A 16545-nucleotide genomic window follows, 5' to 3' on the forward strand; every position below is an offset into this window, starting at 1 on the left:
AAATAATATAATATTTAAACAAAAATATATACTTTTATAATATCTAGATACTTAATCAAATTCTTACTTTAATAATATTTTAATTATCACTCTTAAATCACTAATTTAATATAATAATAACAATAATAAAAATAATAAATTAATATAATAGTATTTTATTAATAACATAAGATAAATTATAATATAGTATAAATTATTAAGACAATTAAAAAAATGAAATTATTAGTTTAATTAACCATAAAAATTAAATACATAAACAAAGATATTTATTTTTTAATTTTATGAATAAAAATATAAATTATTTATATTATTATATATAAATAAATAAATAAATAAACAAATAGAGTGAAGGAAAAACAGGGAGAAACATAGAGTGAGAGGCGAGAGAGAGGAAAAAAAAAACTGGACACAAAGAGCATTGAGCGAACAAGTAATAGTGAATGAACTAAGTTTAGAGTAGGAATTCACTTCCACTCGTTTTAATGCACTAACGTTTTTGGGTCTAGGTAAATGCACTAACATTTTTGGGAAGTGAGAGAGCATAATTTCTTTGCGGGTAGTTAACTTATATCAGTAAAAAACAAAATACCCTTATAAAATCGGTTTGATGAATTTTAAGCTCATCTGTTGATTTATTTAATCAACAGAGAAATTTGGAATTTGCGACTGAATTTGATCAATTCGCAGTCATGTTAGGAACGTACACGTTGGTTTCGTGGGAAGAGTCGCGCTCCTGGAATGAGTTCAAGGTTCAAACTTAAAAAAAACGATGACGTTGCTCGAACTGGTTCTGTTCCCTCCAAGATTGGGTGATCGTCCTTCCACCGAATAGCCTGGCATCTCCGAAAGCCAATTCTTTGCAGCGCTGCTCCCCTCGTTTATTGGATTCATGTTGGCTTCTTACGTTGGCATCTACTCACCGTTGAAGACTATCAGAAACACTTTATCTCGTTACTGCACTTCCGCCGCTGTAAGCCGACCTTCAGTCCATGTCATCCACCTCCTTCAACTTGCCACCGAATTCCAATCTCTTCGATTTGTCCGTCAATCTCATGCTGTAATATTTTCTCTGGGACTCCAACACGACACTTTCTGCGGGACGAAGCTTATCTATGCCTACTCAACTTGCAGGTTCCCCTTTGAAGCTCAGACTGTCTTCAGCACGATACCCCGAAAGAACGTGTTCGTTTGGAACTCCTTGGTTAGTGGGTACGCTAAAAATCATATTTTCGAAGAACCCTTGACACTTTTCGGTCAAATGCATCGAGAAGGAATTTCCGATAATTATACTTTTGCCACTGTTTCCAAAGTAGCTGCCGAGATCGGCAGTTTGGAGTCTGGGAAAAGCATTCATTGCATAATCATAAAAACAGGATTTGGGTCTGACACAGTTGTGTTGAACTCTGTAGTCGCAATGTATTGTAAATGTAACAAACTTTGTGATGCTCATAGTTTATTTGAAGAAATGACGCATAAGACTGTAGGTTCTTGGAACGTTCTAATTTCTGAGTATGCAGACAGAGGGGATTCTTTATCGAGTCAGAAGGCATACAATCTTGTTAAGCAGATGTGTGACTACGGGGTCAAACCAGATGCCCATACAGTTGCCTCTGTTCTTCCGATATGCACTAATAAGAATGGGATTCGTGGAAGAGAATTACACGGTTTTATTATAAAAAATGATTTGATTTATGGTTCTGATCTCCACGTTGGAAGTTGTTTGGTGAATATGTATGCGAAGAGTCATAACATATTTTTGGCGAGACATGTTTTTGACCTGTTGAAGTACAAAAATATTATCTTGTGGACTGTCATGATTGCAGGTTACATACAAAATACCAATTTTGCAGAGGCTCTAACTCTTTTCCGCAAAATGCAAGTAAGAGACGGCATAATGCCCAACAGGGTATGTCTAATTACTGTTCTTCCTGCTTGTGTGACACTTGCCAATTTGATCCAAGGGAGAGAAATTCATGCTTTTGCTATTAGATCACATTTCATTTATGATGTTTCACTTAGAAATGCTTTAATTGATATGTATTGCAAGTGTGGGAGCCTGAAATGTGCAAGGTATACCTTTGATGATGATTCATGCATTAAAGATGTCATTTCTTGGAGTTCAATGATTGCTGGTTATGGACTACATGGCAAGCCTGAAGAAGCTATCCTATTATTTTATAAAATGTGCGAGCTAGGAATGCATCCAGATTATATAACATCTGTGGGGGTTCTTTCTGCTTGTTGCCGAGGTGGCTTGGTTGACAAAAGTATGGAGATATACAATCTGTTGGTAGCTGATTATGGAATTGTGCCCACAGTGGAGATATGTTCATGTATGGTTAACATCTTGGGTCACACTGGTCGGCTTGAACATGCTCTAGATTTCATTTATACGATGCCTGTGAACCCTGGTCCCAGTGTTTGGGGAGCATTACTGAATGCTTCTGTTATTCATGGAAACCTTGACATGCAAGATTTGGCTTATAAGTCTCTCCTGGAGTTAGAACCTGAAAATCCATCAAATTATATATCACTCTCAAACACACATGCTTCTTCTGGGAGATGGGATGTTGTGGCAAAAACTAGGTCGCAGATGAAGGTGAGAGGTCTGAGGAAGCTTCCAGGATGTAGTTGGATTAATTTTAATGGAAAGGTTCATTCCTTTTACGTTGCTGACAAGTCACACCCTTGCTTGGAGCCAATCTATGCCACATTGGATAATCTTGTGTTGATGATGAAGGGAGTTTCTGTTCCAGATTTTGAATATTTGCCATAGAATTTGAAATTTTGGGTTTGATTACTATGATGGGTTTATCTACCATAAAGACTGGTCTCGATCATGAGAGCCAATATGAGGCCCATACAATCTGATGGATAGCGAGTGGAATCGCCATCATATTTGTCTTGCTGACATCTTATTTGAGGATCCGATGTGGCATTTCTCTTTCTGGTATTTGAGCTTTCCCTCCACATAAGTTTCCATTTCAATCATCAAACATGCTGCAAGAAGGATGCCCGTTTGAATTATTTATTTCACTATGTAGCTCTTCAAAATTAACCATTTGATATTAAGAGTCGTTTTTTGTCATGATGGTTCCACGAGTTGTCAACTAGACCAGAACAATGTTGAGCAGCTGTATGGAAATGCTGGATCACAAAATAGTATACAATTCTGATTCCAAAAGTCTGCTGGTCTCCAAGATTTATATTTTTTTCTGATTATCTATTTAATTACTTGCAGTTGCACTTCTTGGAGATCTAGTTTGTGAACCACTATGAAGCTTTTAACCGGGACATGTCATTTCTGTAATCTTAAATTTGAGCTTATTTATGACATTTTGTGTGAGTGTTTGTGCTTTTTTTTTTTGTAATCGGGCCCTTATAATTTTTCATTAGTTTGAAATTTGGCTGCTACCTATAAGTCCAGTTGTTTGAGATTAGTTTTTGTAACAGTTGATGTTGCTGCCAAATGCTCAGAGTGTGTAAGGAATTCTGCTTGTGTTTCTTTCAAATTAAAACTAGATTCCTGAAACTCTGACATATCTTTATGACAATATAGGGGGCTTTTGCTTAATAAGAAGATGAGCATGTTAGGTTGGAATGTCTAGGGTTAAAGGAACATGAATTTGGTAATTTAGCTTCACCATGTGAAAATGGACTTTTCAAGGTATACTTCACTAACATTAACTTGTTATTAGTATATTACTTTTCTGATATTCAGTTTGAATAGTTAAAAAACTCAAGGACAGATAATATGTGATGAGATCTGAGTTGAAGTTGCATTGAGGCTTTGACTGGACATTCTACTTTTGATTTTTTTTAATAAACACATATAAAGGTTGTTGATCAATTCAATCAAGGAAAAGTTTCTTTGAAAATGAATGAAATATAAAAAAAATTGAAGATAATTTTAGAAAATAATGTTACATGGATCTGTTCTCTTAAGAATGCAGGGTTATGTGATTGCTACAAGATGAAGTTCTTTTGTGCAGGAGACAATTCTCATACTTCTGAGTGAAATATCTTAATTTTGTAGACAAGGATTTTTGATTATTTCAATATCTTTCAAGATGATTTATTTACTTTAAAAACTTTACATGTTAGTGACTGTTTTATGTAGTATATGCTCATAAGCACCATTATTTGCAAGATAAAAAACCTAAAAGACGCTGCATATTATAAGAAAGGTGAAACTGAGTCCTGTGATCATTGACTTTCTATCATTTTTTTTTCTTTTGAAGTTTTATCCATTATGGGCAGGCAATCATGGAGAAGACATAGAACTGGGACTTCCATTTACCTGTCTTGCGCAGTTAATTTCTGAAAATTTTCTTCTGATTTTACCTGTCTTGTGCAGTTAATCTCTTATAATTTTCTTTTGATTTTCCTTCCTTACATGCTCATGCATCTTTTGGAAGTAAATGTTTGGGATCTTTCGCATACTTTTTTCAGGAAGGAGAGTTCAAGTACCTTGGATCTGCAGAATATGGGTTACAGACAGAAGGAACCATCATTGTTATAGGTAATTTGTGTTTGCAGCAAGGTGTCACTAGAGTTCTACTTGGCACATAATAGCTTACAGAGAATAGAGCATTGGATCTTGCGGTTAATTTTACTGCACACAAGGTAGCATCTACTTTGGATTTGCAGTCGTACTGTTTAGAGTGATTTCATGCATGAGTGATGAGCTCCAATTTCAATTTTCTGAACCAATGGTCTAAGGAATCAGCACTTTCAGTTTTCTGTGATTTGTGAAAATCTGATCTTTCCAAGCCTTTAATCCAAGCCTTCTGAGATGTGTAATTATTTTACATAGGAGGTGTATCATCTTGTCCTGTTAAAAATCTGAAATATCTTATAGATATACAAGACTTTGAATGCCTGTTACCCATACCCAAATCCTTACCTTATCCATGATTTCTCCCTGTTCAACATCAGATGTTGCACAGAGAAAGAGTCCAGGCACAACTACATCCTTTCAGTGTACTTCTACTTCTCTTTCCTTACCTTAACCGCGAGTTCTTTCCGTTAGACATCAGATGTTGCTCAGAGAGAGTTCAGGCCCAACTATCACCTTTCATTATTCTGGTACCACTCTGTAGTTTTGATTTGAAAAGGTATTATTCTTGATGTAGGTTTCAAGTTTTAACTAGCCGCGTGAAGCTACAGCAGAAGCAACCAATAGTGTAAGTTGAGAAGAGGTTTCAGTGTTCCCATCATCAAAAGTTCCCTGCATAAACCTTTCAGGGTAATTGAAAAGCAAACACGGTTGTGAATGAAAGAAAGTAACAGAGACAATGACAAAAGAGAGAGAAAGAGTGAGAGAGAGTCTTTGACCACGGAAGATATTAAATACACAGTGACAAGTAGCTAGAAACGATAGAGCAGAGGACCAAATTGGATGCTTCTCCAGGCCATGAGTAGTTCACATGGAGGGACTAGCTGCTTCCACCGTCTTCACAAGCTCACCAACTTCAGGTCTTCCTTGTAAACCAAACGCACAGCCTCACAGACGCTCTCCTCTACACTTTTGGACCAATCTAGTTCCTCTCTAGGTACGTCATTCAGGACCACTGGAATTTCAGCTTCATCAACGAGGTATGGTCCAGTTTAACTCTTTTTTTTAATACAAAAAAGAGGATTCAACTCTTGGCATGAATGATGAGTCCACCTCTTGGGGTGGTAGGTGTGAACGATATGCCGCCGTAATAGAAGCCTGCAGACCAGGCTTCCATGACCGGAACCGACACAAGATGACCGGATCACAGGGTTTCACAAATAGCAAATTTCTATTTCTACTTTTATGTGCAAATACTCAATGTAATATTGGTTTCTAAATCGTGGTGAATAAAGAGATTGTTATTGAAATGTTATATGGTATCCGAGCAGATATTCATATGTAGGCCTTTACCCAAATTATCCACATGTAATAGAGGGCCTACATGTGAAGGGGAGTATTAAGGAATAATCTCACATGGATTAGTGAAAACAAAGATTTTGAGTTTATTGTTTAGGAAAGAAGTTTTCTAAGATAATCATTTTGGGATAATTCTTGGACCCAGATTATTCCTTAACAGTAGGACGAGGCCCAATCCCTTGCTAGAATAAACCCATTTTTGTAACTATTGATTTTCATCGAAGCCCATGATTGTATTGTCGACACATGTCGTGTTTAGGATAATATGTGTTAGATTATAAGGGTGCTAAAGTGACACAATATGCTTGAAATGACTCAATACCATCTGGTACATATTGCAATTCGCATTTCAGGCATATCATGTCGGGATTGACATGGCCCGATACGACACACGATATTGATAGGTGCTTGCCAAAGACCACTTGGACCAAATTAAGTTTGGGAAAAAACATACCATTCAACTTGTACCATCCAATGTCTTAGGTCGAAGCTCCCTTAAGACGGTGGTCTCTTCTTTGCCAGCGAAAAAGGAGGAGAGGAAGGGGGTCAAAGCTTGTCCTACATCTTATTTTCTTTTGGGATCTCATTATGAAGGAAAAATGCAATGTCACAACCAATGTTTTTAAAACCGAATTAGTCATCAAAGTGGTGGCTAAGCTGTCTAATTTTAAGTGTAAAAGGTTAGACCAGGTTCAACCTTAGGCTGGACCAAAATGGTATCATTTCATTTAAGTCTAAAGTTGAAACACTAGGAGTGGTTTGGTGGGTGGTTAGACATTTACTATGACTACATTGGATTGGATGCTATATGCTTTTTTTTTTTTTTAACTTAATTTTATACATTTTTGATGTATGATCCACCCAACTAGATGTACCTAAAGTACCATTGTCTTGATTATAATTAATACATATTGGCTGATGTGCAGATACTTATCGGATTTGTAGGCCATATATCCAAACCCCTACTCTCAAAACTCAACTTCTCATGTCAATTTGGATGTCAACTATTGCACTTTTGCCGTATCCATGACTTGATACCTAACTTGGGCCATGAAATAGACTCCATGCCAACCACATTCAATCATATCTTCACTTCATTAACCCTAAGTTTTATATCAATAATACTCTTCTCCATTATTTATTTCCAAGTAGTTGATTTTACATAATTAAAAAATAAAAATAAATATTAAATAAAAAATAAAGAAAAGGGTCATTAAAAGCCCTAATTAAATTTTTTAGTTTAATTGAAAAATAAGATAATAATCAAAATTTCTTTTAATTGATCACCACCTTTGGGACTTCGGATGAAGGGGCTGGGTGGATGGGAACAAATGTCCCTCTATTTGAACCTGTCAGGAACTTCCGGACCGGCCTATGATTGGTCCTCCTCCACGTATTCCTAAATTGACTACACATTGATACGAACAAGTTGGAAATAAAATCTGGTTGGCAAAAGGTCCACTCCACCCTCCATCGCTCTCCCACCATTGCACCATCCTATAATACACATTCCCCTTGCTTCCATCTGGCATCGGCAGCCCCAGTCCCGGCCAATCGGAACGTCCACACCGTCGCCGTCGCCGTCACCGTCGATAGTAATCATGTACCCATAATAGCTCCGATACGGCTCGTGATGAGGTGGCCCACGAACACAGATAGGTCCAACTCGTCACTTTCGTCCTGCTTGGATCACTGCACATTATGCATTTAACCTAAATCTTCCCCCATGCAGGTTTCTTTCTTCTTCCTCTTCCTTGATCATGAGCTTCACTGCATCCACTTTGGGCACTTCCCTTCCGGCTTGTTTAATGAGCGAAACACTCGCTGGCTTAGGCTTTGGTTTGGTTTGGTCTGGTTTGGACTCGCATGGTCGATCGACTGACCATTTATTTGCTCCAGCAGGATATAGGTGCAGTTCTTTTCACTGTTGACATTGATTTTGAGCAAGGAGAGGTGATGCGAAAGTCTTACATAGCGTGCTGGGTGGGTCCTCCTGCATGTTGGAGGTTACGCAAAGATTTACGTCTTTACGTGGTGGTCAATTGAGAACACTCGATCGACTGGTCGAAGTTGGAACGTCTGAGAGTCGTATGGGTTTGTTGTTAAACAGGAATACTAACCAGTTCTTGGAAAACAAGAACACGAATTCAGATAACCTAAACTTTTTGATTGTTAACAGTTAATTCGGGAGCTCAAGTCGATCGAGAGAAACCATGTAGTTTCCGTCATTCGAAGATGCTCATATCCATTAGATTAGATTTCTATGCGAGAAATGATGGAGTTAGCAATGTGCCATCCACCTATCTTGCTTCCAGACGACTGTTCTGGGGAAAACAATACAGTTGTCTTCGCAGGGAGACAGAGAGAGAGAGAGAGAGAGAGAGAGAGAGAGAGAGAGAGAGAGGAATCGTTTCACAAGTTTTAAAAAACAGGTTTACATCAGATTCAGGGAATATAGGAGGGAGCTAACAACGATCTCTTCAAAGATAACGGGGAATCTTGTCATTGCTTCAGTTACCAGAAGTTGAGACATGGTAATATTCCATCTTAAAACGCTAGAAATATGTCTGAACTCTGTCCTGACTGGTAAGCATGTGGGTTAGGTTGACATCTAAACAGGGCCTGAAATAGAAATCCAGACTCCAGAGTGCAGACATTATGTTCGATAAATTTTCTACTTAACATGTTTATGCAAGACCCGTGATTCCTTTTTAATTTAGAAAGAAACTCCAATTCATTAATGAAATGATACAACCGGAGTGATCTTACCAGTAAGAGAAGGATATCGCATGACCCTTTTGTCAAATTTTTAATCTGCATTCATTTTGATTTTACAGGAGGAGAAACAGGTATCAGGCTTTATCAAGCGCAATGGTTGAGGTAGTGGTTGGAGGTGGAGGACCACTCTTATTCATATCCCATCTTAGTATGAGAAGACGACATCAGAGAGCGAGAGGAACAGAGACTTCGTCGTTACTTACAACAAGAGATTGAAGATGTTAGCAAAGAGAGCTCGAAGGCTCCAGAAATCTGTTTCAGAACGTTCTTCATCTGCATCCAAGACATGTTAAGTTTCCAGTTTCTTGAACTAGCAGATTCATTACAATAACTGCAACTTCATTACTACGTCCATGCGTTACAACCACATTCAGTTAAACTGATCTCCTAGTCGGATGGTTTCCTAAGAAGCTTTTCGTCGAACACAAAGGTGGGTTCAGTATAGGGTGGGACTGCAAGAAGAACAAGGAGCAGAAGCAGGTCTGAGCCATTTGCTCTCTAGGCACCAAGAGAAGTCAGAGATTAACAACTGCCCGACCATCCACGTGGCACATGTGCAAGCAAATCGTACAGACCACATTGTGGGCTCCACGATATGAGTACAGACTCGACCTCTACATGTTTGTTTGAATGCCCGACTTAAAGAGAAGGCATGGGCGCGAAGGCAATTGTGGTGGACAGTGAAAGGAGGCGACCATCCCCCATGTGGTTTTCTACTGTTTCCCTCAATCTGTGACGACTCCCTTCAACCTCGCCGGTTGCAAGGATCAACGCTTTCCAGCAGAAGCTCCAGTTTTTCTCATTTACAGTGGGTGTCGAATTGGAATTTCGACCAAGTTCCAACCATGGCTGAAGCTGGGATAGTACTAATACCAGGTTGGTGCAGGCGCAGAACTATGGGAAGGAGGTCAGAAAACCAATATACTGATTCCCTTGCAGGTCCCCTTGAATGTGCTAATTTGGTGGCGGCAAAGATACAGGTGAACGTGGCCCATAAAAATAATGTTCAGTGGTCTTCTTGAAAGGGAAAGCCACAATTCGGTATGTATTTATGTTATCGTATTGATCGTCATTAAAATTTTACATGGGTTATGCTCTGGCACTGCTACGAACTCCTACCTTGTAGTTTCTTTCAAAGAAATGGGGAGATTCCATCTGGGGCCTGATCATATCAGAGTTTGGGAAAATGAAGTGTATCGTAAGGTGATCTTTGCTGGAATTTAACCCATGCAACGAACGACCAACGAGGGAAAGAAAGATCCCCTTGTAAAAGTCGAATAGGCAGGTCAAGTTGGGTTCTTTCCTTTTCTCTTTCTGTGAAACTTTTCGTGTACTTTACAGAGTTGATGGAAAGGGCATCCGTCTTCTTCATCCTGCATTTTACAGCATGATGCAAGCTTATTCTGGGTTACCCATTAACCTGAAGAAAGATCTAGAGGTGAATGGAGACTGGAGAGGTTTTCTTTCAGAGAGGTTAGTTAAAGGTTTTGGTAGAAATTCTTCGTCGCTTTATAGCTGTGGATACAACTCAGTCACATAATGAAACAAGAAAGCTCTTTAAAGACAAATGATTAATGGAAGCTGCTATCTTGTTTTCTTTGCAGAATGGATTATTTTATTTAACTGGGAGAGGACTTGATGGAAGCAGCTGCGGGACCCAATTATTTGCAGTATAATGAATTCTTTTGCGCTGTAAAAATGCTTGCGAGTCCCATCAGGTGGCTTTTTCAAAACGCATTTGAAAAGTTAAAGTGGAGTGGGAGAGAGGTAGATGTCCCTTCATAAAACAACCAATCGGGCAGCAATTAGATGAAAATGATATATTTCCTTTTGATCTGATGTTGAACTGTATAGTACAAAAAGCTACAAAATTTCTCAAAAGAAACTGTAACAATCTCTCTTTCCTCTATACAGAAATTGCCCATTTCTCTGACAAAATTTGGGCTACTCGGAGAGGGCTGGTTTATGTGCTTTTTTTTACAGATTATTGTACATTCAGGTCAATTTGGTCACCATTTAATGGCGTCTCCAAAAGAAGAGAAGAAGTTTTAGAACTGTTGTGAGATGCATCTCCTGTGACAGGCACTGAACTTCTTTGTCTTCCTTGTTTCCTCTTTCCATACTTTGCCAATGTCTTGTGCTATTCTTACAGCATCCAGGGAAGCACCAGAGAGCCCTCTCTTTGTGAACCCAACTGCATAAAGACCGGCTTTTCCTTTCCAGCTATTTGGGAATGGCTGCTTTGGAACCCCTGTTTTGGAGAAGAAGTCACTCTCCTGTACAGAGATAACAGAGATGATTCAGTCCAAATTTTCTTATTATATTTGCCTGGTGAAGCATTATAGAAGAAATTAAAACCTTTTTTTTTTCCTTTTTGAGGGAGAGAAAGAGCAAGGACCAGTGGATCACTAATCAAACCCCAACTGCTTTTTCTTTTTTATTATTGTTACTGGGGAGCCCTTTTCTGGGAAAAATAGTAGCGGTCCTGTTACAGTTCCTGGAAAACTATTTGAGAGAAGGGAATTCATCTCTGAACTCTGAAGATGAAGACATTACGACCCAATTCTAAGCCAAATCTGATGTCCTTTTTACTTCTTGTCTTCTAGACTGTTTTTTCAGTCTATCAAATCAACGAGAGCAGGAGTATAATAATAAAACAGAGTAAACTCGAACGTAAGCTCACCTGTAGCCATGAAGGGACGTTGCTGCGGTAGCCTGTAGCCAAAATGATTGAATCTACGTCAAGGTTGTCGCCGTTAACGAGCTCAACTCTTCCTGGATAGAACCTCTTTATTCCCGGCACTACTTTTATATCGCCTGATTTGATCTTTTGCAGTGCACCGACGTCCAGAACAGGGGTCTTTCCCAAGGTGTTTTTGAGCTGCAAAGGCCCCATGGAAGGACGTTTGAGGCCGTACTTTTCGATCTTCCCTAGCACCAGCCAGGCCAAAATCAGGAGAAGTTTGTCGACCAGCCACAGAGGAAGCCATTTCATGAGTACAACGGCTGTTTCAAAGGTAGATTTCCCAAAGACTTCTCTTGGTAGCACATGAACCTGTAATTAGAATCAGGACCTCCGTCAGTAACATCGAAATGGAAACAGAAATCGAGGGAAGAAAAAAAAATTGTGTATCAAGGAAGCGCTCTGTAATTCCTTTCCAGGTTTCGGCCTTTCCGGTTGGTCAAGCATGAGCTGGCGCTCGTTCGCTCGAAGCATCAAACCGAGAAGTCGAACTTCGGTCAAAAAGACAGAGATTCCCATCAAATTCCATCTGGGTCTGTTTAACTGTCATTTCTATAAGCCGAAAGAATCGACCTATCACTCACCGTGCTCCTAACGACCATGGAAGGGAAGGCATTGTGGTTGCAGAGATCAAGACAGACTTCCATGCCGGAATTGCCACACCCGACTACTAGCACCTTCTTTCCTCTGAAATTCTCCCCGGACTTGTACTCGCAGGCGTGCTGGACCTGCCCGCCAAACTCGAACAGCCCCTCGATCTCCGGCACCACCATCTCCGCATTCTCGCCGGTGGCGACCACTAGCCACCTGCAAATGTACACGACCTCAGGCGCCCGAGAGGCGGGGGATGCAGGCTTGGTGTTCAGGGTCTTGACCCGCCAGAGACCGCAAGTGTCGTCATACTCGGCGGACTGCACGAACTCGTTGAATCTGGGGTTAAGCTCAAAGTGTTCGGCGTAGTTGTCCAGGTACTGAATGAACTGCTTCTTGCAGGGGTACTCAGGGAAGTCTTCTGGGAAGGGCATCTTAGGCAGTTGGCAGAACTGTTTGGGGAGGTGAAGCTTCAAACGGTCGTAAGTCCGTTTCTGCCACAGAGAGGCAATGCAGTCGGCTCTCTCCAGGAGGACAAAGGGGACGCCCTGCTCTTTCAAGCAGGCCCCGACGGCGAGCCCCGACGGCCCGGCCCCCACTATGACCGGCCCGTTCACCCACACGCACCTGCGAGTGTGAAAATCTTCCCTATCAGCGACGAAAGCCATGGATAATTTATAACGAGAGAAGTAAGTGGGTGTACGTAAATTGAAACAGCTGAGCTAGAAGAATTGGAGGGAAGCAGAGAAGAGTGGTAGTACGAGAAGGAAGGAAGGAAGGCAGAGAGAAACGCTTGTAGTAGTCGTTGGGTGAAGTAGTAGATTAGAACTGGCAATGGCTTGTGTGATTGTGAATGAGAAGAGGAGGGGAATGGAGGTATAAATAGAGAAGTTGAGAGAGAGAGAAGAGGTATGCGATGTCCATGTGAGTAAGTTGGTCTTCTCAATATATCGTTGGAAGATGGAAACCAGTTGCAGGCTCACTTGAATGTATCGTTTTACACTGAATCTCGTTTCACGAAACTCTTGAGCATAAAAGAAGCTGCAGTAATCGATCCATCCAATTCCTTCTTCCCCCCCTGTTTTACTGGGCTCTGATAAAATCCCAAGTAGAACTCGGATTCAATATTATGAACGAGTGATCGACGTGGATTGAATTACATGGGTTTCAATGTTTGCCCGCATTCTAAAAATTACTTCCCATCTAAATTCTTTGACCATTCAACGATTCAGGTGGATGCTATGGTGTTTACGAGGGAAAATGAATCCTTCGGCTGCATTTGGCTGTCGAGAAAGAGATAGAAGAGGGAGAAAAATGAAAATATAAAGGACAGCAAATTTTAGGCTCTTTTCTCCATCTCATGTAATTCACAATAGCAGACAAATATAATTTGATCAAATTTAAAATAATATGTATTTAAATAATTTAAGTTCATATATTTAAATAATATAATTTTAATTATTTAAAATTATTTATTATTATAAATCGACTGAGGAGGATTAGATTTAACTTTTCCCATTTTCTTTCCATTTTTGGAATTCCGTTTCAATTCTTAGAGAATTGAATTTGAATTCCAGAGCTACTTAGAAAATTTAGAACTTCCGAAAAAAAAATTTCATAGTAATTCTAGACCTACTAACTCTGAAATTGTTTTATCTGGTATTGAATTTCAATTCTTGGAAAACATTAAAGTTGGATTAGTGTCCTTGAAATTTCTATTTTCTTGACTCGAAAGTCAAAAGAGACGGGGGACGGCCTGATTTTGAAATATCTCTTCGACAAGTGCCATGTGGGACGGGACCTTGCTGACTAGGACCCCCTCCTCCCTGCTCACCCACGTGGTACAGTAGTTGTTTCAACTCGGCTCATCTGCGCTCCATTTCGGGTTCATGGTCGGACCACCACCGAAGGCGACTGCTGCAAGCCGCATTCTGGGTCCCTCTCGTTCATTGCCTCGCCGACTCCCTCCGCCTGCCATGTGTTCTTCGAAACTCCTCTCCGACTTTAAATTTAGAACCACTGAACAGTTCACTGAAAGCTCAGCAACTACGTCCTTCTCTCTACACTCAGATTTTAACTATTTGAGTGATTTCGAAACAGGCTTTCGGTGGCAAGACAATCCGATGTCGATTCGAATGGACCGTCGTCTGGGTTCTAGGAAGGATATGAGAGATCGGAGAAAGTAACGGGATTTATTTAAAGAGTGAGGGAGGGTGAGGGTGAACCCCACTCTCCCTCTGAGAGAGTGCTGAGGAAGGCATGTGCAATGGACCTTGGTTTCATGGGACTTTCTCTGCTTTTTATGAAGAAAGAGAGGGGAGGCTATTTGGCGTTTCTCAGAGGTTATTTTAATGGTGGGGGGAGGAGGAAAGGGGAGTCTGAGTATGAGTACGAATCCATTTTTTGCCAACCTTGTAGTGACCACTCCTAGCTTGGCTACTTGCTTTATCATCTGCCTTGCGATTTACTCGACTGCTGAGAAAGAGAGAGAGAGAGAGAGAGAGAGAGAGAGAGAGAGAAAGAGAGACCCGATTGTGAATCGGCCACTCCCAGCCAGCTGAGTCTGGGAAGCTCCCCCGTCTCCCCATTGCCAATACACTTCCAGCCTTGTTGCCGCCACTGGAAACGAACTTTCACGACGATCATTCCCTCACTTTTTCTCATGTCACTTTACGTGGTCGGCTCTCGCACTCACTTCGAAGCAGATGGTGCTTAAAACTCCACCGATCAACATAATTAACTAATCTTAACAAAAAAAAAAACGCCATCGAAACTCTTTAATAGGGTTCCGTCACGCGTAAACTCGATATCAGCAGGAGCCCACTATCTTTTTCGACACCACCAACAAGCTCATAAGTAGTCGAGACTGATCGTGTGGATCCACTTTGGATTCTTTACGTTCCTTTCTTCTTCTTCTTCGTCTCCGGTTTATTAACTTACTTAAGCCTACACAGATTGGGTCAATCTCCACAAGCGATGAGAATTTCTCCCCGAAAGGGTTGTATGCGTTATAATAATCCCACCACCCGTTCTGTTTATGATTAGAAGAGGGACCCATTTGATACCAGTGGCCTGTTTCGAGTTCTAGTCGGAGTTCGAGAACTTTTTAAGCAATCGGTCTCAGATATTCCTTCTTTTAACAGTATTATATATGCAGTTGCTCATTGCTTCCTCATCAAGCTTGACGGCTCCATGTTGTTAACCATATGTTTATGCATTTCACTCATTACTGGTTCAGGATTAATAGAATAGCGATCTTCAAAAGCTTCCGTCCTCGGACCTTCCTTCTCACCTACCTTCTTGAGTCCATTCGGTCGAGTTCAGTATCTGTGGTCCGTAAGTGATCAAAAGAGCTCAGATGATTAGCCGTGCAAATAATTTAAGCACGGCTACCCTTTTCTCCATTAATCTTTCGTAATAAAACAGCAGTTGCTGGTTTTCTCACACATGTCATCATCTGGACTTGTTTCCATCCGAAAGTTGCGATGAAAACAGTGGAGGAGTTGAGGCTTTAATTTCTAGGGTTCACTTTAGATCCAAAGGTTCTTAGATGATAGGACATGTGAAAGGAGATATAGGTGCCAATGGAGGATATGATTGAGAAGGGTCTTTAATACCACTTGTGAGTCATCTCCACTATAGAAGCCCTTTAAAATAGTAGCAGATAGGAATCCCTGTGACTATCAAATACATAAGAAATGCAGGGATATGTAATCAAAGGCTTAATAGCTAGGGAGTAAGGCCTTTCTCTCTCCTTTTCTTTTTTCAAATAGATCTTTAAAGTGCAAACATGAGGGAAAATTGACTTTGGTCAAATTAATGTGTTAGTCACATGGCCTTCTTTTAATACAAGTGAAAGAACCAAAATTTGGTCTAAAATCAAAATGATCCACAAGGGAATATTTTCTCATTTCTTCTATACATCTCCGCGGCTTCATGTTCTTATCCTTGACTCGACTATTCTCCTTAATCATTAAAGACTCAATGATAACATTCTTTCTAACAAAACGCCAAAACTTTTTGGGTTTGTTCACATTTTGGAGTTTGGCAGTCGAGAATCATTGAGAGAAAAAAAAAATAAGAGAGAAAATCACTCTATTCTCTCACAAAATGATGGGTTTTGGGGAAAAAAAGAAAATAAATAGAAACTTGAGAGAAAATGTTAATCATAAAAAATATTTTCTGATCGGATCATTCTAATCTTCCTCTATTATTTTTTTAATTAAGGCTTCATTCTCCACCAACCATTTTATACTCCTGACCTGAAAATTAGGTTGGATCAGAGCTCTGCTGGGTCTTGGGGAACCTGCAAATCAGTCATCTTTGAATTGAATAGTCTAGTCAATCCAGGATAGAAAAATAGTGATACCATTCACCTATTTTCACTACATGTTCTATCCACTAAGCCAGTTCTTAGTAGTTAAGCTCTCCAAATTGAGTAATTTCCTTAATAAAAACAAGAGATTTTGCTGTAATCTCAAAGATTTGAGAGAGAAACTGAAGCAGCAACAATCCA

At 40.0% G+C, this 16545-nt stretch overlaps 2 protein-coding genes across 2 annotated transcripts; one reads left to right on the plus strand and one right to left on the minus strand.

Moving 5' to 3' along the window:
• The first annotated feature begins 815 nt into the window (after window positions 1-815).
• Window positions 816-3292, plus strand: LOC137963956 (pentatricopeptide repeat-containing protein At3g12770-like). The gene is made up of 2 exons (XM_068811186.1): window positions 816-2950; window positions 3242-3292. Exon 1 carries the CDS (start codon window positions 890-892, stop codon window positions 2774-2776), a length of 1887 nt encoding a protein of 628 aa, XP_068667287.1. The 5' UTR covers window positions 816-889; the 3' UTR covers window positions 2777-2950; window positions 3242-3292.
• Window positions 3293-10594: 7302 nt separating this feature from the next.
• LOC137962700 (probable indole-3-pyruvate monooxygenase YUCCA5) lies at window positions 10595-12890 on the minus strand. Its single transcript, XM_068809716.1, has 3 exons — window positions 12023-12890; window positions 11379-11750; window positions 10595-10971 (listed from the first exon to the last, which is right to left on the minus strand). The coding sequence occupies exons 1-3, from the start codon at window positions 12695-12697 to the stop codon at window positions 10744-10746; spliced, it is 1275 nt and encodes a 424-aa protein (XP_068665817.1). The 5' UTR covers window positions 12698-12890; the 3' UTR covers window positions 10595-10743.
• Window positions 12891-16545: the final 3655 nt, after the last annotated feature.

Source organism: Aristolochia californica, unplaced genomic scaffold, assembly GCF_029961685.1.
Source record: "Aristolochia californica isolate CCGP_79_NKW_82.1479 unplaced genomic scaffold, dmAriCali1.0.hap1 SCAF_4, whole genome shotgun sequence".
NCBI classification, from domain to species: domain Eukaryota; kingdom Viridiplantae; phylum Streptophyta; class Magnoliopsida; order Piperales; family Aristolochiaceae; genus Aristolochia; species Aristolochia californica.